Source organism: Oncorhynchus kisutch, linkage group LG8 (assembly GCF_002021735.2).
Source record: "Oncorhynchus kisutch isolate 150728-3 linkage group LG8, Okis_V2, whole genome shotgun sequence".
Taxonomy (NCBI): domain Eukaryota; kingdom Metazoa; phylum Chordata; class Actinopteri; order Salmoniformes; family Salmonidae; genus Oncorhynchus; species Oncorhynchus kisutch.
This window is the reverse complement of record NC_034181.2, coordinates 61,883,910-61,904,155: the sequence shown is the minus strand read 5'-3', so window position 1 is coordinate 61,904,155 and position 20,246 is coordinate 61,883,910. Positions and strand designations below refer to the sequence as shown.

The window sequence follows — 20,246 nt, the reverse complement described above, 5'->3', positions numbered from 1 at the left end:
GTGCTCGAGCGTTGCAAAATAAGTGTACACATGTTATTCAATCATTGCACCCACACTGCTTGCGCACGCCAACCAGCATCTGCGTTGCCAAGCTTTAAAATAGAAGTCAGGGCTATTTGTGATGCTGAACGCGGTGCAAGTCCTGCCTCTCCCATCTCCTCATTGGTTTATAGAAGCATATATCCACATGCCATCTCCTCATTGGTTATACACACATGGCCGATTGAAAGATGAACTGAGGTCGGTCGGTTGTGGTAATACACCTTATTATGAAAGTTAGATGCCAATCGCCATTTAAAGTCCAAAGAAGAAAAAGGCTGGAGGGAGGAGAGATGACTAGAAACGATTCGGTTGACTGTTTTATGTGTGGATTAATTGTCGGAGTAGAGGACCATGTGCATTTCAGGTAAAAAAAGAACTCAGTGTTTATATCCCAGGACAAATTAGGTAGCAACAGCAAGCTAGCTAAATAGGACAAATTAGTTAGCAAGTGCAAGCTAGCTAGCCAAATTACCATAAATGTTTAATGCTTTTCGACCTGTCCCCAAATTAATATAATTGGTTCAGAGTTTGTTTTGATATTTCAACCTGCGTGTCGTGATCGCGTTTGGTGTGGGGGGACAAAATCAACCTGTGAACGATGGTGCACGCAGATACATGTGCCCGGTTTGGGCATGGTGTAAAACTGCTTCTCCAATAGAAATCCCCGATCACACTTGTAGGCGATGTCATGGCGACGTTGGCTAGCTAAGCTCATGCATAGAATTAAGTCATCAGGTCTAATAGTCGCCAAACTGCACATGTGCAGGCCATCAAATCAAAGGCACTCCTTCAATATGAAGTTGTTTTTTGACAAAAATGAAAACGTGTCAAACTTTAACAAGGTTGGAGTAATATGTTCATTAGCTCAAATCTTGGTTATGCCTTTAGATTTCGCAAAAATGAAGAACTAAGGAAGAATTTCAATGACTTCAATGACTTCTCAAAGCCCAAACCCTGGCCCAGTCTGTATCGCAAAGTTCCCGGATGTCTCGCAATGTTGTGCCTAGGTTTAGAAACTGTGATAAACAGTGCACTTGGAAAGTATTCAGACACCTTGACTTTTTCCACATTTTCTTACGTTACAGCCTTATTCTAAAATTTATTAAATAGTCAATCTACAAACAATACACCATAATGACAAAGCAAAAACAAATACGTATTCAGACCATTTAATCAGTACTTTGTTGAAGCACCTTTGGCAGCAATTACAGTCTCAAGTCTTCTTGGGTACCTGTATTTGGAGAGTTTCTCCCATTCTTCTCTGCAGATCCTCTTAAGCTCTGTCAGGTTGGATGGGGGGTATTGCTGCACAGCTATTTTCAGGTCTCTCCAGAGATGTTCAATTGGGTTCAAGTCCGGGCTCTGGCTGAGCCACTCAGGGACATTCAGAGACTTGTCCATGAAGCCACTCCTGCGTTGTCTTAGCTGTGCTTAGGGTTGTTGTCCTGTTGAAAGATGAACCTTTGCCCCAGTCTGAGGTCCTGAGCACCCGGATCTCTCTCTACTTTGCTCCGTTCATCTTTGCTTCAATCCTGACTAGTCTTCCAGTCCCTGCCGCTGAAAAACATACCCACAGCATGATGCTGCCACCACCATGCTTCACAGTAGGGATGGTGCCAGGTTTTCTCCAGATGTGACGCTCGGCATTCAGGCCAAAAAGTTTAATCTTGGTTTCATCAGACCAGAGAATCTTGTTTCTCATGGTCTGAGAGTATTTCGGTTACTTATGGCAAACTCTAAGCGGGCTGTCATGTGCCTTTTACTGAGGAGTAGCTTCCGTCTGGTCACTCTACCATAAAGGCCTGATTGGTGGAGTGCTATCGAGCATGGTTGTCCTTCTGGAAGGTTCTCCTGTCTCCACAGAGGAACTCTAGAGCTCTGTCACAGTGACCATTGGGTTCTTGGTCACCTCCCTGACCAAGACCCTTCTCCACTGATTGCTCAGTTTGGCCGGACAGCCAGCTCAAGGAAGAGTCTTGGTGGTTCCAAACTTCTTCCATTTAAGAATGATGGAGGCCACTGTGTTCTTGGGGACCTTCAATGCTGCAGAAATGTTTTGGTACCCTTCCCCAGATCTGTGCCTCGACACAATCCGGTCTCTGAGCTCTGCGGACAATTCGTTTGACCTCAAGGATTGTTTTTTGCTCTGACATGCACTGTCAACTGTGGGACCTTAAATAGACAGGTGTGTGCCTTTCCAAATCATGGAAACAGGATGCACCTGAGCTCAATTTCGAGTCTCATAGCAAAAAAACTATTTTTGCTTCTTCACTCTGGGGTATTGCAAACTACAGATTGCTGAGGATTTCCTTTTTTTAAATCCATTTTAGAGTAAGGCTGTAACGTAACAAAAAGTCAAGGGGTACTATATGCTGAAACTCTCATAGTAAACACCAATGGTATTCACTAAGTTGATTACTTGTATTTAGGATCATGTTTAACAGCTTTGTCGTTCTATTTTAAAATTATCTTCTTTAATTATTTAATATATTTTACATTTAAAATACCCAAATGCGGGACAAAGGGATGATTTTGTAGCCTACTTTAATAAAAATCCCCCTCCCGCTGCACCGTACAAGCTAATTGAAGCGTGCCTATAGGCTACGCAATTGCCTTGACAACATTTGGTCATGCAGAAAACAGATCAAATGTGTGTCTGTTTTCTGAATATCTGGGCATACTTGGCCAAGGAAACATTTCTGGTTGGTAAAACAATTAAGGAATGTAAAACAATTAAGAAAGGAGAATTTGGAAACCGGATTGAGTGAAGTAGCAGCAAATATGTCAGGTGAGCCACGAATGTGAATGGAGGGCCTTACAAGTTTGACAAAATCACCTTACATCTTTTCAGTTTGATCAACTTATATACACTGAACAAAAATTTAAACACAACACGCAACAATTTAAAAGGTTTTACTGAGTTACAGTTCATTTAAGGAAATCTGTCAATTTAAATCAATTCATTAGGCCCTAATCTATGGATTTCAGAAAACCAGTCAGTATCTGGTGTGACCACCATTTTCCTGCAGTGCGACACATCTCCTTCACATTGAGTTGATCAGGCTGTTGATTGTGGCCTGTGGAATGTTGTCCCACTCCTCTTCAATGGCTGTGTTCAGTTTCTGGATATTGGTGGAACTGAAACACGCTGTCGTACAAGTCGATCCAGAGCATCCCATCAGCTTCCAGGAATTGTGTACAGATCCTTGCAACATGGGGTTGTGCATTATCATGCAGAAACATGAGGCGATGGCGTCGGATGAATGGCACGACAATGGGCCTCACGATCTCGTCACAGTATCTCTGTGCATTCAAATTGTCATTGATTAAATGCAATTGTGTTCGTGGTGCGTAGCTTATGCCTGCCCATACCATAACCCCACCGCCACCATGGGGCACTCTGTTCAGAACGTTAACATTAGCAAACTGCTCGCCTACACGATGCCAAACAAGCTGGCTGCCTTCTGCCCGGTACAGTCGAAACCAGGATTCATCCCTGAAGAGCACACTTCTCCAGCGTGCCAGTGGCCATCGTAGATGAGCATTTGCCCACTGAAGTCGGTTACGACACCGAACTGCAGTCACGTCAAGACCCTGGTGAGGACGAAGAGCACACAGATAAGCTACCCTGAGACGGTTTCTGACAGTTTGTGCAGAAATTCTTTGGTTGTGCAAACCCACAGTTTCATCAGCTGTCCGGGTGGCTGGTCTCAGACGATCCTGCAGGTGAAGATGTCGGATGTGGAGGTCCTGGACTGGCACGCTTACACGTGGTCTGCGGTTGTGGTGTCGGCTGGACGTACTGCCAAATTCTGCCAAGCAACGTTGGAGGCGAGAAATGAACATTAAATTATCTGGCAACAGCTCTAGTAGACATTCCAGCAGTCAGCCAGCCAATTGCACGTTCCCTCAAAACTTGCAACATCTGTGGCTTTGAGTTGTATGACAAAACTGCACATTTTAGAGTGGCCTTTTATTGTCCCCAACACAAGGTGCACCTATGTAATGATCATGATGTTTAATCAGCTCCTTGATATGCCACACCTGTCAGGTGGATGGATTATCTTGGCAAAGAAGAAATGCTCACAAACAGGGATGCAAACTAATTTGTGAGAGATATTTGAGAGATATAATATTTTTGTGCGTATGGAACATTTTGTGGATCTTTTATTTCAGCTCATTAAACATGGGACCAACACTTTACATGTAGTGATTATATTTTTGTTCAGTGTACTTACTTTTGTAGCTCTCGATAAGAAGTTCATGTTCAGTTGTAATTTAGACTGAAAGGATTTGACAAATGTGATTGGTTGACAATATGACATTAGCCTTGCTCTGCACAGAATATCAGATCTCAACAACGATTGGAGAAGTGTTTAACATCACCAGTACCACATCCTAATGATATATATCTTGTCAAAAGCACACCGTGACTGTAAACAGAGATCTGTATATAATGACGAGATGCTTATGTCTCCACCCTAACAATGGGAGTCAGGCAAAAAGCTTAGATCCCGCATTGGGCTTATTTTGGACAGATTTTGGCGAGTGAAACCTCTCGCTTCACCTCTTCCTCTCTGCTGCAAAATTGACAGGTTGGAATGCCTGACTGAAATACGGAACAAATCAACCTTTTTAGTAAATTTGTTGTGTTAGAATTTATTTTAGAAAATGAGGGACATGATTGTTTGGTTGCGGGACAAAGGGCCCCCCTTGTGGTCACCCTAGTGATAAGGCCAGACGGTGGTCCAGAGATGATTACAGACACCTGTGATAATCTGAAGTACCCAAAAGGGCCACTAGATGTCTGATAGATTACATAAAATCCCTGAGAGATAGCAACATTCTTGTAGTTTACTGGTAAAATGAGAAGGTTTCCAGTAATATACCCTCCCTTTGCAACCCTAATTAATAGGCTGTCAGACTTTGAGGGAAGACTTTCATACCAGTAACCTGAATGTGAAAGTGTTAATACCTGGGCAACGAGTAAGAGGGAGAGGGCATAATTCATTCAGCCCTGTCTTTAAAATAAAAACAGGTGTCTCTCTGTTTGGAAATTCTACAATGACCTTTATGGAGAGTCTCCTCTGATGAAATATTCATGGAGCCGGTACACAATATGTCATAGAGGCTAGCGGCCTAATTGGCTGCAGTTACATTCTGACTGGGGGTGTCTCTTTTCTCTCTGTCTCATTGTCTGCCGTCTGCACTGAGCTGGGTCCTGCTCTCCTGTCTAAGTGGTCTGGTCTCTGTGAAAAGCACATCTGAGGACTAGCGTGGGTTTATATCCTGCAGACAGACAGATTCTCTCTTTTAATGACAGCCACGTAAGAAAAAATGATCAAAAGTAAGTCTTTCAAGCGTCTGGTCATGTCATGACAACCAAGTCCAAATAAATGAATGTGACAATGGGTGTGTAAATATATGTATCCATGTTTCATTTTCATGTGGCATTTACACAAAGTGTTTCATTTGTTTCACAGGTATACATTGTGATGGGTGCCGTAGTCAAAATGTTCTCTTGCCCAACCCAAGCCTCTGTGTCCCTGTAGGGCGTCGTTCGGGGATCAAATCAAATCAAATGTTATTTGTCACATGCCCCAAATACAACAGGTGTACACTTACAGTGAAATGCTTACTTACAAACCCTTAACCAACAATGCAGTTAGACGAAAAATAAGTGTTAAGAAAGTATTTACTAAAATAAACTGAAGTAAAAAATAAAGAATAGAAAAAAGAAATAGAAAAAGAAAATAGAAAAATGACAAATAATTCAATATCAGCAGTAAATAACAGTAGCGGGGCTATATGCAGGGGGTACCCGTACAGAGTCAATGTACGGGGGCACAGGTTAGTCCAGATAATTGAGGTAATATGTACATGTACGTAGGTGGAGGTATAGTGACTATGCATAGATAATAAACAGAGAGTAGCAGCAGTGTAAAAATGGGGGTGGGGCGGGGGTCAATGCAAATAGTCCGGGTAGCCATTTCATTAGCTGTTCAGAAGTCTCATGGCTTGGGGGTAGAAACTGTTGGCGCTCCGGTACTGCTGGCCGTGCGGTAGCAGAGAGAACAGTCTATGACTAGAGTGGCTTTTTAGGGCCTTCCTGACACCGCCTGGTATATAGATCCTAGATGGTAGCTTGGCCCCAGTGATGTATTCGTCCGTACACACCACCCTCTGTAGTGTCTTGCGGTCAGAGGGCGAGCAGTTCCCATATCAGGCGGTGATGCAACCAGTGGTGCAGCTGTAGAATTTTTTGAGGATCTGAGGACCCATGACAAATCTTTTCAGTCTCCTGAGGGGGAACAGGCATTGTCGTGCCCTCTTCACGACTGTCTTGGTGTGTTTGGACCACGATAGTTTGTTGGTGATGTGGACACCAAGGAACTTGAAGCTCTCAACCTGCTCCACCACAGCCCCGTCGATGAGAATGGGGGTGTGCTCGGCCCTCCTTTTCCTGTAGTCCACGATCATCTCCTTGATCACGTTGAGGGAAATTTGTTATCCTTGCACCACACTGCCAGGTCTCTGACCACCTCCCTGTAGGCTGTCTCATTGTGATCGTTGGAAAACTTAATGAGGGTGTCGGAGTCGTGCTTGGCCATACAGTCATGGGTGAACAGTGTACAAGAAGGGACTGAGCACGCACCCCTGAGGGGCCCCTGTGTTGAGGATCAGTGTAGCAGATGTGTTGTTACCTACCCTTACCACCTGGGGATGGCCCGTCTGGAAGTCCAGGATCCAGTTGCAGAGGGAGGTGTTTAGTCCCAGGGTCCTTAGCTTAGTGATGAGCTTGGAGGGCACGATGGTGTTGAATACTGAGCTGTAGTCAATGAATAGCGTTCTCACATAGGTGTTCCTTTCGTCCAGGTGGGAAAGGGCCGTGTGGAGTGCAATAGAGATTGTGTCATTTGTGGATCTGTGGGGGCGGTATGCAAATTTGAGTGGGTCTAGGGTTTCTGGGATAATGGTGTTGATGTGAGCCATGACCAGCATTTCAAAGCACTTCATGGCTACAGATGTTAGTGCTTGGTGGTCTTGGGCACAGGGACTTTGGTGGTCTGCTTGAAACATTTTGTTATTACAGACTTGGTCAGGGACAGGTTGAAAATGTCAGTGAAGACACTTGCCAGTTGATCAGCGCATGCTCGGAGTACACGTCCTGGTAATCCCGTCTGTGAATGTTGACCTGTATAAAGGTCTTACTCATATTGGCTACCTTTAAACAGGTCAACATTCACAAGGGGTTAACCTACCTCCTCCTCCCTCCCTGCCAGTCGTTCCTGGCATTGTGAGTGAGCGTGATGGCACTCAGAACGTGTGTCTCCGTGTGTCTCTGTGCCCCTTGGTGGGCTGTCATCACTCCCTGGCATTGGGAACACAGCACAGCTGCAGGGGAACCGCTCAGCGGGGGACCTTCGTTTCCATCTGTCTCCTATTCAGGGTGGCACCTATTTAGAGCAGCTCAGCGGCTGTGCATGCCATGAGCCATGAGAGGCAGGGAGGGAGGGAGCGCTCGAGAGTGATGGAGAGAGAGACAGGGAGAGAGGGAGAGGGAGAAAGGAGGAGAAAAGAGGGGCAGGAACTATAGGAGACTACACCTGTGGTGGTTTTACTCCCACCGCATGTTAGATGTCAGGTTGTCTATAAAAGCAACACTATGAAGTTGTCATTATTGTTAGGTGTCAGGTTGTCTATAAAGGCAACACTATGAAGTTGTTTGCCAACTGGGGCACTTGGTTTATGGCAAACAGACATAATGAGCAAAATAAAAACACTGAACATTGAATCGAAATGTTTCCTCTGCACAAGTCACTCTTAGAAAAAAAGGTGCCATCTAGAACCTAAAACGGTTCTTCGGCTGTCCCCATAGGAGAAGCCTTTGAAGAACCCTCGTTGGTTCCAGGTAGAACCGTTTTGGGTTCCATGAATAACCCTGTCCACAGAGGGTTCTATATGTAACCCAAAATGGTTCTACCTGGAACCAAAAAGGGATCTACCTGGAACCTAAAGGGTTATCCTATGGGTACAGCGGAAGAACCCCTTTGGAACCCTTTTTTCTAAGAGTGTAGGCTAGAATAAGTAAATGCCAATATCACAGTTTAATTGCTATTTGTGTTGTAGTGCTGCTTTTTTTATGAAAATTGTCACTCAGAAAATAGTATATGGGATAAACATCTGTTATCTATAACATGTTAACATTTACGGTATGTTTGCATATAATAACATGGTCACCATAACATTCTCTGCAAATATACATCAGTGGCTGCATGTGCTTGTGTGGTGAGTGGGTATGTGTGTATGAGAACGCGCTTAATTTAGCAGGTGCTCTTTGACAGTTCTTGAACGTGCGCCAAGTCTGCTGTAAAAAAAATAAAAAATAAAAAACTCAGCATGCATCTGTGTGGGGCTGCGCTGTGACAGATGGGGACGGTTTAACTTATAGAGTTCGGTTAAGATCCGGAGGTTTCTGGGGCTGTCTGTGCCAAGCAGGTGCACATAAACACACCACAGAGAGGATGGAGGAGCCTCAGCTGCCATATTTCGAGGGGCTATTTAGGAGATGTCCATAGACTACTGTATATACACTGCCAAGGCTATAAGCTCAGGGAAATCCTTTTCTATCGCTCTCTGTGTCCCCGACAAACACTCTCACAATATCCTCCCATACTGTACAAGACAGAAAGATAGGCCATCATAGTGGAATCATACCTCCAAGCTGACAATTAACTGACGAGAACTAATATGCACCATCTGTCAAACCTACAGAGAACATAAAATAGAGAAAATTATTTTGCTTTACGTTATACGGACCTGGAAAAAATCTGGGGAATCCCTAACCTTTCACCAACAGTGTCACGGATATGAACACCTAAAAACAAACATCGTGACGTAGTACAGAAACAGAATCAGTGTTCCCAGAGTCCCCAGCCAGCCACAGTGTTCCGTACAGTGTGTACCTGCGGCAGGAAAAACCCAAGTAAGGACTTGGTAAAGGTGAGCGGTTCATCCACTCTGAAGTGACCAGGTGTCTGGCAGGAGGTCTTTCCACCATCTGGCTGCTTCCCTCTCTCTTTATCTCTCTCTCTCCCTGCAGTCATGAGGCTTGTTAGACTTTCTCCTGATGCAAAAGGTGAAAAGTTCCTCTCGGCTTGTCTATATTTTATTTTATCCCATTTTCTCCCCAATTGGTAGTTACAGTCTTGTCCCATCGCTGCAACTCCCTTATGGACTCGGGAGAGGCTAAGGTCGAGAGCCATGCGTCCTCCAAAACACAACCCTGCCAAGCAGCACTGCTTCTTGACACACTTCTTGCTTAACCCAGAAGCCGGTGTGTCGGAGGAAACACAGTGCAGCTGGTGGCCTGCCCGCCACAAGAAGTCGCTAGAGCGTGATGGGACAAGGACATCCCGGCCGGCCAAACCCTGCCCTAACCCGGGCGACGCTGGGCCAATTGTGCGCCGCCCCATGGGTCTCCCGGTCGCAGCCGGCTGCGACACAGCCCGGGATTGAACCCAGCTCTGTAGTGGCGCCTCAAGCACTGCGATGCAGTGCCTTAGACTGCTGTGCCACTCAGGAGGGCCCCTCTCTGCCTGTTTTTAAAGCGACAGGACAGATTTTTGAGGATGAGCACGCATTACCAGAGATGAGACCACAACTCCGGTTTCAGAAAATGAGAAGGGAAATGTAAACAAAAATAGAAAGAGAGAATCTTTCATCTGAAATAAGGCTGGTATATTTAATGACTTTCCACCAGATTTGTTATCAAAAGTCCTACTTTACCCTTTTGATGATTCATGGGTAAAGTGATAATTAGGGCTTGTCCGTCCTCCTGCTGTGTTTTAATTTGGGGAGAGAGGCCTGCGTGTCGCTGATAGAAGGATCTCTCTGACACGGCTAGTCTAGCCTGCTACATCTGTGAGCTGCGAGCAACAGCCGCTGCGGAAGATAAGGCCAGACTAGTCGCTCGCCCAATGCTCCACGCAGCGCTCCACCATCTCCTCGCTCCGGTCCCCTCCCCAGTCCCATGACCTTATCTGTGGAGAGAAAGCACCGCTCGGTCACGATAGCACCTGCCAGGGCCAGAACTGGGCCAAAGTGATTATGTGGGAATCATTATCTCACTCCCCCCCCCAAATTTTTTTTTTATACCTGCCAACATCTGAGAGTAGGGGAGGCAGGCAGGGGCCTCCTCAGCCTAACACACAGGAGCATGCACATACACACTAATCCAATTGGGGCCATCTTCTCCTTCTCAGAAGGCAATCCCAGGGTTTGATTTGAGGACATACTATTACTCAGTGATTTCCTTTGGTCTTCACATGTTAACTCGCTGCACTGACATGTAGCCATGGAGAGGGTCAGTATGATGAGAGGTTTAGGAGGGAGAAATGCTGGACACACCTACATACAGTGCATATAAGCAAGAAACAATTCCAACATCGGTAAATGTATTCATTCCACTGAATACTACATGGAGGCAGATTCCATCAGATTGGATGATGTCATTGGGAGAAGCTTGAATAATCTAACAAATTATTTTTGATGCTGGATTTTTACCCAAAATAATCTTCAATCTTAGTGCACAGTTGAGGCAGGGAAGGCTCTCTAACATAGAGAGCACCATACAAAAAGGAAATGAAACCAACTGACTGTCAAGCTATAACTTCATAGTTCCCAAAGTCCCAAATGTGTCACATGATTGAACACTGCCCTTCACCCCACACACCCGTTACTCTCACATCCACTCTGCTGTCCACCATCTGTGTGCTGGTTTCACTCTGACAGACAGATGGACGGCACATCTGTGTGCTCACATCCCCTCTCACTTCTGTCCCAACTACAACACCCCGTGTGATCTGCTCTGCGGGTCAGAGGGGTCCCAGCTGTACCCTCTCTGTCGTTTCACAGAGGACCCCCTGTTACTGATTTTACCTCACCCGGCCCTGCTGGAGCGTACACACACGCGCACGCACACACACACACACACACACACACACACACACACACACACACACACACACACACACACACACACACACACACACACACACAAGCACACACACACACACACACAAGCACACACACACACACACACACACACACACACACACACACACACACACACACACACACACACACACACACACACACACAAGCACACACACACAAGCACACACACACACACAAGCACACACACACACACAAGCACACACACACACACACACACACACACACCACTGGGACACCAGAGCTGAGAGACCAGGGCAGGGGGACACTTGACGTCTGGACTGACAGAACCACAGTAAGGGAGGACAGGACCCTCGGTATCTAACCAGGGGGTGAAACAACACCCCTAAGGACAGCGTCAGGGGGGCAGAGCTATCCATAGGGTTCAAAGTTGGGGGTAGGACTGGCTGGGCGGAGGGAAGGAGAGGTGGAGTGAAGGGTGTAGGGAGGAAGTGTTAGGAACAGGAGGAGCCCTGTCTGTGTCCGGAGGGAAAGGGAAGACAGCGCTGCCCGGCCGGCCACAGACACAGCTGGTTCCTGCCAGAGGAAGCCCCAACGGAGGCCGAGGCCTGGTGTCTACCGCTATCACAACCCAGCAGCACTGTTTACCTTCCCCTGGGGAACCACCCCTTTCACACGGCGGGGTCAGGACACACACACCCACACTGTTACAGTTGCACTCAGTCCCGGCTCACACGGGCGCCACTGCTCTGCTTTCACTGTGTGGACTAGAGGAGGGTTCAGGCCAGTGCACTGCCCCTCAGCCGGAACAACGAGGAAACGAGGAGCCACGAGGCTAGCTGACCTCCCCCTGCCACTCACACACACACACACACACTGTTACCTCACACACTCCTGTTGAGTGAGTCGGAGAAAGAGAAGGGGAGAGAGAGACTACTGGGTGGAGAGAAAGAGTATCGGACACAGATAATTACACAAGTCTGGTGGCACCGCGATCCATCTGAGGTGACGTGTCGTGGACGGGAAGAAAGTACGAGGTAAAGGAAGAGTCATTTGAAGACTGTTAGCTGCATAACGTAAAAAGGAAGGGGAACTTTAAAGAAAGTCTTGTTCGAGTGGGAGGAAGAAGAAGTTGAGTACAAAAAGACATCTCTCTGTCTGGCAGCCATGTGATCTGGCTGTGCTGGGCTCATGTTCTAATCATGAGAGCAAGAGGACTCACTCTGTGATCTCCCCAGGCCTGGATGAGTCAGTCAGTCAGTGGGTTAGTCAGTCAGTCAGTCTGTCAGTCGGTAAGCACCCTAAGCACACAGGAGAAAGGACATCAACCCTCCGGTCTACACACAGAGAAAGTGACTTGTGTGGTTTAGTGTGTCCCCTGTCCAGTCGAGAGTTCTAGAAACACACAGAGGACAGGACAACGTTGTGGATTACTGCTGTGGGGAGGGGGGATGCAGAGTATGGCCGCCGAGGTCCACCTGGAGCGGCAGAGGAGGTCTGACCTACGGAGAGCCTCAACCTCAGCCTCCACCTCGGCCAATTTGACCGCTCCTCCCAGGGTTCCCACGGTGATGCTGACCAGTCACAGGGGGACGCTGTGCAGACGGAACCCTCACAGGCTGGAATCTGGCAACCCTAACCTGGCAACCAGGAGCCACCGCACAGCCAACCAAGGTAGGTGGTGATCCTTTTCTGTGTTATGAGAAGTACTACAGGCTGTGCCTCTGTTGGCAGCTCGCTACAGTGACGAGTGATTGTGGAGAAACTCCTGCTGTCACTTCTCCTCATTACGTTGGAGTGATTGATGTGTAATCAGATTGTGTTGAGTTAGCACCACATGCTCCAGACAAGACATGGAAATTAGCTTCCTACTCTAGCTCCTGTAACTATGGTGAAACGTATAAAAAGAAATTGTCATTTGATTTTCAAGGTCAAAGCAGACCCCAACTTGTTTTCATTACTGAAAGCATAGTTTGCTGTCAAAACCCTACACTGTAAAGACATTAGAAGTCAGTGGCACGTGTCCAAGTGGACAGGGGAGGGAAAGGGGTTCAGGCTGGTGAGGACCTGAGGATGGGGACTTCCCTCTGGGCTTCCCCTGGTAGTTGGAGGAGCACACTTCCCTTTATTGTGTTTCTGAGGGGCTAGGGGGAGGGTGGAAGGGTAGGGCGAGGGTGGAAGGTGGAGGGTTGAGCGAGGCTCATTCATTGTCAAGCCCAGGTCAGGACCCCGAGAAACACTACTGACCCTATCAGGGCTGTTAGTTAGGTTACTGGGGTCCCCTCCCTTCCCCATCCCTCTCCTGTCTGTTAGCTTCTAGCCATCTGACCAGCACACTCAACAGTATCACTGGCTAAGGAAGAAATATGGTATAACACTAAGGAAATGGGAGTGTCCTTGTTATCTTAGTCTCATACTTTCTTCCTTTCTCAAATCCCCTCTTTCAGCACTGAGAGGACTGTTTTCAAGCACACGCTGTCAACAATGTAAATGAAAATCTAGTAACTGATTCTTAAAGTGGTGTAAAAACTGGAGTAGTACCTTTAGGTAAAAACTTCACAAATCAGTGATGCCAGTAGCAGAGAAACACATGAAAAGCATCAGACATTAAAGCTGTACTTTATAGACTCTAAATATTTAAAAGGGGTGCCGTCTTAGAGGAGGACTAATACCCAACATAGTGAATTACCTGCGGCAGCTCCCATTTCATGGCAGTAATGAGCTTTGTGGACATTTCAGTGATAAGCACTCTATAATTAGGCTTAGTCATAAGCATCCCCTGTAATTCTCTGATAAAAACCCAGCAGAACTGAGGCAAACGCTGGCCCCATCCGTCAGGCTTGCCTCATGTTCCAGGGAGGAACCAATGTCCCTATAAACAAAACTCTTTGTCTGATCAGGTAGTTTACCTATTGGGGGGGTACCGTTCAGGCATCATAATGATAATGGTCTTGTGATATTTTCTTTGTGTGTGTGTGTCTGTGTTAGTCTGTGTGTGTGTGTCTATGTGTGTGTGTGTGTGTGTGTGTGTGTGTGTGTGTGTGTGTGTGTGTGTGTGTGTGTGTGTGTGTGTGTGTGTGTGTGTGTGTGTGTGTGTGTGTGTGTGTGTGTGTGTGTGTGTGTGTGTGTGTGTGAGGCGTTATGAGACGCGGCGCAGGCTTCCTGTGAGGGAGCAGATGTCGCAGGGCTCAGGCACAGCTGCGGCGGCTGATAACCGCAGTGGCAGGGATATGTCGGCACGCTGGCTCCTCTCCCTGTGTCTTATCACCGCGCACACAGCACACAGCACACAGCACACCACAATGAGGAACTGCCGCCCGCCAACACCAGCACACCCTCACAGCCGGCCCTGAGAGAGGGGAGGGCAGGGGAAGAGAGGGAGGATGGAAGGGTGGACTGAATCTAGACAGAGACTTTGAGGGAAAAGGTGGAATGAAATCACAACGAAGCTTTGGATTATTCCTATCATAGGTTTCATAAAAGCTCAGCTCTTCCTAATCCTCCATGGCTAGAGAAAGGCATATGCTTTATGTGCATGAGAGACATTTATGTATTTACAGTGCACACACTTCAATGGCTACTCCTGTGTTGAGGACATCTGGCTCCAAGGTTGACATATATTCTCCTCCACCTCTCTGTCTTCATCAACAACCTTATCATCCTCCGTCACACAACTGGATTCTATTACATGTTAGTTCTCTTAACAGAGAGGGGTATAAAACAAGGATGATGGGGGATGGGTCTGTGAGGGATATCATCATGAGAAAGAGAGAATTAGAGGGAGCGAGAGAATGTGAGAGAGAAAGGAGGGGGGAGAGGGGGGATAGAGAGAGAGACAGGGGAAAGAGAGAGACGGGGTAGAGAGAGACAGGGGTAGAGAGACAGGGGATAGAGAGAGACAGGGGAAAGAGAGAGACAGGGGTAGAGAGAGACAGGGGATAGAGAGAGACAGGGGATAGAGAGAGACAGGGGAAAGAGAGAGACGGGGTAGAGAGAGACAGGGGTAGAGAGAGACGGGGTAGAGAGAGACAGGGGATAGAGAGAGACAAGGGAAAGAGAGAGACGGGGTAGAGAGAGACAGGGGATAGAGAGAGACAGGGGAAAGAGAGACAGGGGTAGAGAGACAGGGGATAGAGAGAGACAGGGGAAAGAGAGAGACAGGGGATAGAGAGAGACAGGGGTAGAGAGAGACAGGGGAAAGAGAGAGACAGTGGTAGAGAGAGACAGGGGTAGAGAGAGACAGGGGATAGAGAGACAGGGGAAAGAGAGAGACAGTGGTAGAGAGAGACAGTGGTAGAGAGAGACAGGGGAAAGAGAGACAGGGGTAGAGAGACAGGGGACAGAGAGAGACAGGGGATAGAGAGAGACAGTGGTAGAGAGAGACAGTGGTAGAGAGAGACAGGGGAAAGAGAGACAGGGGTAGAGAGACAGGGGATAGAGAGAGACAGGGGAAAGAGAGAGACAGGGGATAGAGAGAGACAGGGGTAGAGAGAGACAGGGGATAGAGAGAGACAGGGGATAGAGAGAGACAGGGGAAAGAGAGAGACGGGGTAGAGAGACAGGGGTAGAGAGAGACAGGGGAAAGAGAGAGACAGTGGTAGAGAGAGACAGGGGAAAGAGAGACAGGGTAGAGAGACAGGGGATAGAGAGAGACAGGGGAAAGAGAGAGACAGTGGTAGAGAGAGACATTGGTAGAGAGAGACAGTGGTAGAGAGAGACAGGGGAAAGAGAGACAGGGGTAGAGAGACAGGGGATAGAGAGAGACAGGGGAAAGAGAGAGACAGGGGATAGAGAGAGACAGGGGTAGAGAGAGACAGGGGATAGAGAGAGACAGGGGATAGAGAGAGACAGGGGAAAGAGAGAGACGGGTAGAGAGACAGGGGTAGAGAGAGACAGGGGAAAGAGAGAGACAGGGGATAGAGAGAGACAGTGGTAGAGAGAGACAGGGGAAAGAGAGACAGGGGTAGAGAGACAGGGGATAGAGAGAGACAGGGGATAGAGAGAGACAGGGGATAGAGAGAGACAGGGGAAAGAGAGAGACGGGGTAGAGAGAGACAGGGGTAGAGAGAGACAGGGGTAGAAAGAGACAGGGGATAGAGAGAGACAGGGATAGAGAGAGACAGGGGATAGAGAGAGACAGGGGATTGAGAGAGATGGGGATAGAGAGAGACAGGGGTAGAGAGAGACAGGGGATAGAGAGAGACAGGGGATAGAGAGAGACAGTGGTAGAGAGAGACAGGGGTAGAGAGAGACAGGGGATAGAGAGAGACAGGGATAGAGAGAGACAGGGGACAGAGAGACGGTGGATAGAGACAGACAGGGATAGAGAGAGACAGGGGATAGAGAGAGACAGGGGATAGAGAGAGACAGGGGTTGAGAGAGACAATGGATAGAGAGAGACAGGGATAGAGAGAGACATGGGATAGAGAGAGACAGTGGATAGAGACAGACAGGGGTAGAGAGAGACAGTGGATAGAGAGAGACAGTGGATAGAGACAGACAGGGGTAGAGAGAGACAGGGGTAGAGAGAGACAGGGGTAGAGAGAGACAGTGGGTTAGAGAGATACAGGGGGTAGAGAGAGACAGTGGTAGAGAGAGACAGGGGTAGAGAGAGAGAGGGTAGAGAGAGACAGTGGTAGAGAGAGACAGGGATAGAGAGAGACAGGGGATAGAGAGAGACAGGGGATAGAGAGAGATGGGGATAGAGAGAGACAGGGGACAGAGAGACGGTGGATAGAGACAGACAGGGATAGACAGAGACAGGGGATAGAGAGAGACAGGGGATAGAGAGAGACAGGGGATAGAGAGAGACAGGGGAAAGAGAGAGACGGGGTAGAGAGAGACAGGGGTAGAGAGAGACAGGGGTAGAAAGAGACAGGGGATAGAGAGAGACAGGGATAGAGAGAGACAGGGGATAGAGAGAGACAGGGGATTGAGAGAGATGGGGATAGAGAGAGACAGGGGTAGAGAGAGACAGGGGATAGAGAGAGACAGGGGATAGAGAGAGACAGTGGTAGAGAGAGACAGGGGTAGAGAGAGACAGGGGATAGAGAGAGACAGGGATAGAGAGAGACAGGGGACAGAGAGACGGTGGATAGAGACAGACAGGGATAGAGAGAGACAGGGGATAGAGAGAGACAGGGGATAGAGAGAGACAGGGGTTGAGAGAGACAATGGATAGAGAGAGACAGGGATAGAGAGAGACATGGGATAGAGAGAGACAGTGGATAGAGACAGACAGGGTAGAGAGAGACAGTGGATAGAGAGAGACAGTGGATAGAGACAGACAGGGGTAGAGAGAGACAGGGGTAGAGAGAGACAGGGGTAGAGAGAGACAGTGGGTAGAGAGATACAGGGGGTAGAGAGAGACAGTGGTAGAGAGAGACAGGGGTAGAGAGAGAGAGGGTAGAGAGAGACAGTGGTAGAGAGAGACAGGGATAGAGAGAGACAGGGGATAGAGAGAGACAGGGGATAGAGAGAGATGGGATAGAGAGAGACAGGGGACAGAGAGACGGTGGATAGAGACAGACAGGGATAGACAGAGACAGGGGATAGAGAGAGACAGGGGATAGAGAGAGACAGGGATTGAGAGAGACAATGGATAGAGAGAGACAGGGATAGAGAGAGACAGGGGATAGAGAGAGACAGTGGATAGAGACAGACAGGGGTAGAGAGAGACAGGGGTAGAGAGAGACAGTGGATAGAGAGAGACAGTGGATAGAGACAGACAGGGGTAGAGAGAGACAGGGGTAGAGAGAGACAGGGGTAGAGAGAGACAGTGGGTAGAGAGAGACAGGGTAGAGAGAGACAGTGGTAGAGAGAGACAGGGGTAGAGAGAGACAGGGTAGAGAGAGACAGGGGAAAGAGAGAGGACAGGGGTAGAGAGAGACAGGGGAAAGAGAGAGACAGGGGATAGAGAGAGACAGTGGTAGAGAGAGACAGGGGAAAGAGAGACAGGGGTAGAGAGACAGGGGATAGAGAGAGACAGGGGATAGAGAGAGACAGGGGTAGAGAGAGACAGGGGATAGAGAGAGACAGGGGATAGAGAGAGACAGGGGAAAGAGAGAGACAGTGGATGGAGACAGACAAGGGTAGAGAGAGACAGGGGTAGAGAGAGACAGGGGGATAGAGAGAGACAGTGGATAGAGACAGACAGGGGTAGAGAGAGACAGGGGTAGAGAGAGACAGTGGATAGAGAGAGACAGTGGATAGAGACAGACAGGGGTAGAGAGAGACAGGGGTAGAGAGAGACAGGGGTAGAGAGAGACAGTGGGTAGAGAGAGACAGGGGGTAGAGAGAGACAGTGGTGAGAGAGAGACAGGGGTAGAGAGAGACAGGGTAGAGAGAGACAGTGGTAGAGAGAGACAGGGGTAGAGAGAGACAGGGTAGAGAGAGACAGTGGTAGAGAGAGACAGGGATAGAGAGAGACAGGGATAGAGAGAGACAGGGATAGAGAGAGATGGGAATAGAGAGAGACAGGGGACAGAGAGACGGTGGATAGAGACAGACAGGGATAGAGAGAGACAGGGGATAGAGAGAGACAGGGGATAGAGAGAGACAGGGATTGAGAGAGACAATGGATAGAGAGAGACAGGGATAGAGAGAGACAGGGGATAGAGAGAGACAGTGGATAGAGACAGACAGTGGTAGAGAGAGACAGTGTAGAGAGAGACAGGGGAAAGAGAGAGCAGGGGTAGAGAGACAGGGGATAGAGAGAGACAGGGGATAGAGAGAGACAGGGGTAGAGAGAGATAGGGGATAGAGAGAGACAGGGGATAGAGAGAGACAGGGGAAAGAGAGAGACGGGGGTAGAGAGAGGACAGGGGTAGAGAGAGACAGGGGTAGAAAGAGACAGGGGATAGAGAGAGATGGGGATAGAGAGAGACAGGGATAGAGAGAGACAGGGATAGAGAGAGACAGGGGTAGAGAGAGACAGGGGATAGAGAGAGACAGGGGATAGAGAGAGACAGTGGTAGAGAGAGACAGGGGTAGAGAGAGACAGGGGATAGAGAGAGACAGGATAGAGAGAGACAGGGGATAGAGAGAGACAGGGATAGAGAGAGACAGTGATAGAGAGAGACAGGGGTAGAGAGAGACAGGGGTAGAGAGAGACAGGGGGTTGAGAGAGACAATGGATAGAGAGAGACAGGGATAGAGAGAGACAGGGGATAGAGAGAGACAGTGGATAGAGGACAGACAGGGTAGAGAGAGACAGGGGTAGAGAGAGACAGTGGATAGAGAGAGACAGTGGATAGAGACAGACAGGGGTAGAGAGAGACAGGGGTAGAGAGAGACAGGGGTAGAGAGAGACAGGGGTAGAGAGAGACAGTGGGTAGAGAGAGACAGGGGTAGAGAGAGACAGTGGTAGAGAGAGACAGGGGTAGAGAGAGACAGGGGTAGAGAGAGACAGGGGTAGAGAGAGACAGGGGGATAGAGAGAGACAGTGGTAGAGAGAGACAGGGGATAGAGAGAGACAGGGATAGAGAGAGACATGGGATAGAGAGAGACAGGGGATAGAGAGAGACAGGGTTGAGAGAGACAATGGATAGAGAGAGACCATGATAGAGAGAGACAGGGGATAGAGAGAGACAGGGGATAGAGACAGACAGGGGTAGAGAGAGACGGGGTAGAGAGAGACAGTGGATAGAGAGAGACAGTGGATAGAGACAGACAGGGGTAGAGAGAGACAGGGGTAGAGAGAGACAGGGGAAAGAGAGACAGGGGTAGAGAGACAGGGGATAGAGAGAGACAGGGGAAAGAGAGAGACAGGGGTAGAGAGAGACAGGGGAAAGAGAGAGACAGTGGTAGAGAGAGACAGGGGTAGAGAGAGATAGTGGGTAGAGAGAGACAGGGGGTAGAGAGAGACAGTGGTAGAGAGAGACAGGGGTAGAGAGAGACAGGGGAAAGAGAGACAGGGGTAGAGAGACAGGGGATAGAGAGAGACAGGGGAAAGAGAAGACGGGGGGAGGATAGAGAGAGACAGGGTAGAGAGAGACAGGGGAAAGAGAGAGACAGTGGTAGAGAGAGACAGGGGTAGAGAGAGACAGGGGATAGAGAGACAGGGGAAAGAGAGAGACAGTGGTAGAGAGAGACAGTGGTAGAGAGAGACAGGGGAAAGAGAGACAGGGGAGAGAGACAGGGGATAGAGAGAGACAGGGATAGAGAGAGACAGTGGTATAGAGAGACAGTGGTAGGAGAGACAGGGGAAGAGAGACAGGGGTAGAGAG

General features: G+C 48.4%; 1 protein-coding gene across 1 annotated transcript in view; it reads left to right on the top strand.

Annotated features, from left to right (window-relative positions):
* The first annotated feature begins 11,685 nt into the window (after positions 1 to 11,685).
* The window catches only part of LOC109895458 (protein CBFA2T3-like), a 64,532-nt gene continuing 55,971 nt past the window's right edge, over positions 11,686 to 20,246 (top strand). The window contains 1 exon segment of the mRNA XM_031830781.1: positions 11,686 to 12,693. Within this exon segment, the coding sequence (XP_031686641.1) occupies positions 12,471 to 12,693 (223 nt within the window). The 5' untranslated portion in view covers positions 11,686 to 12,470.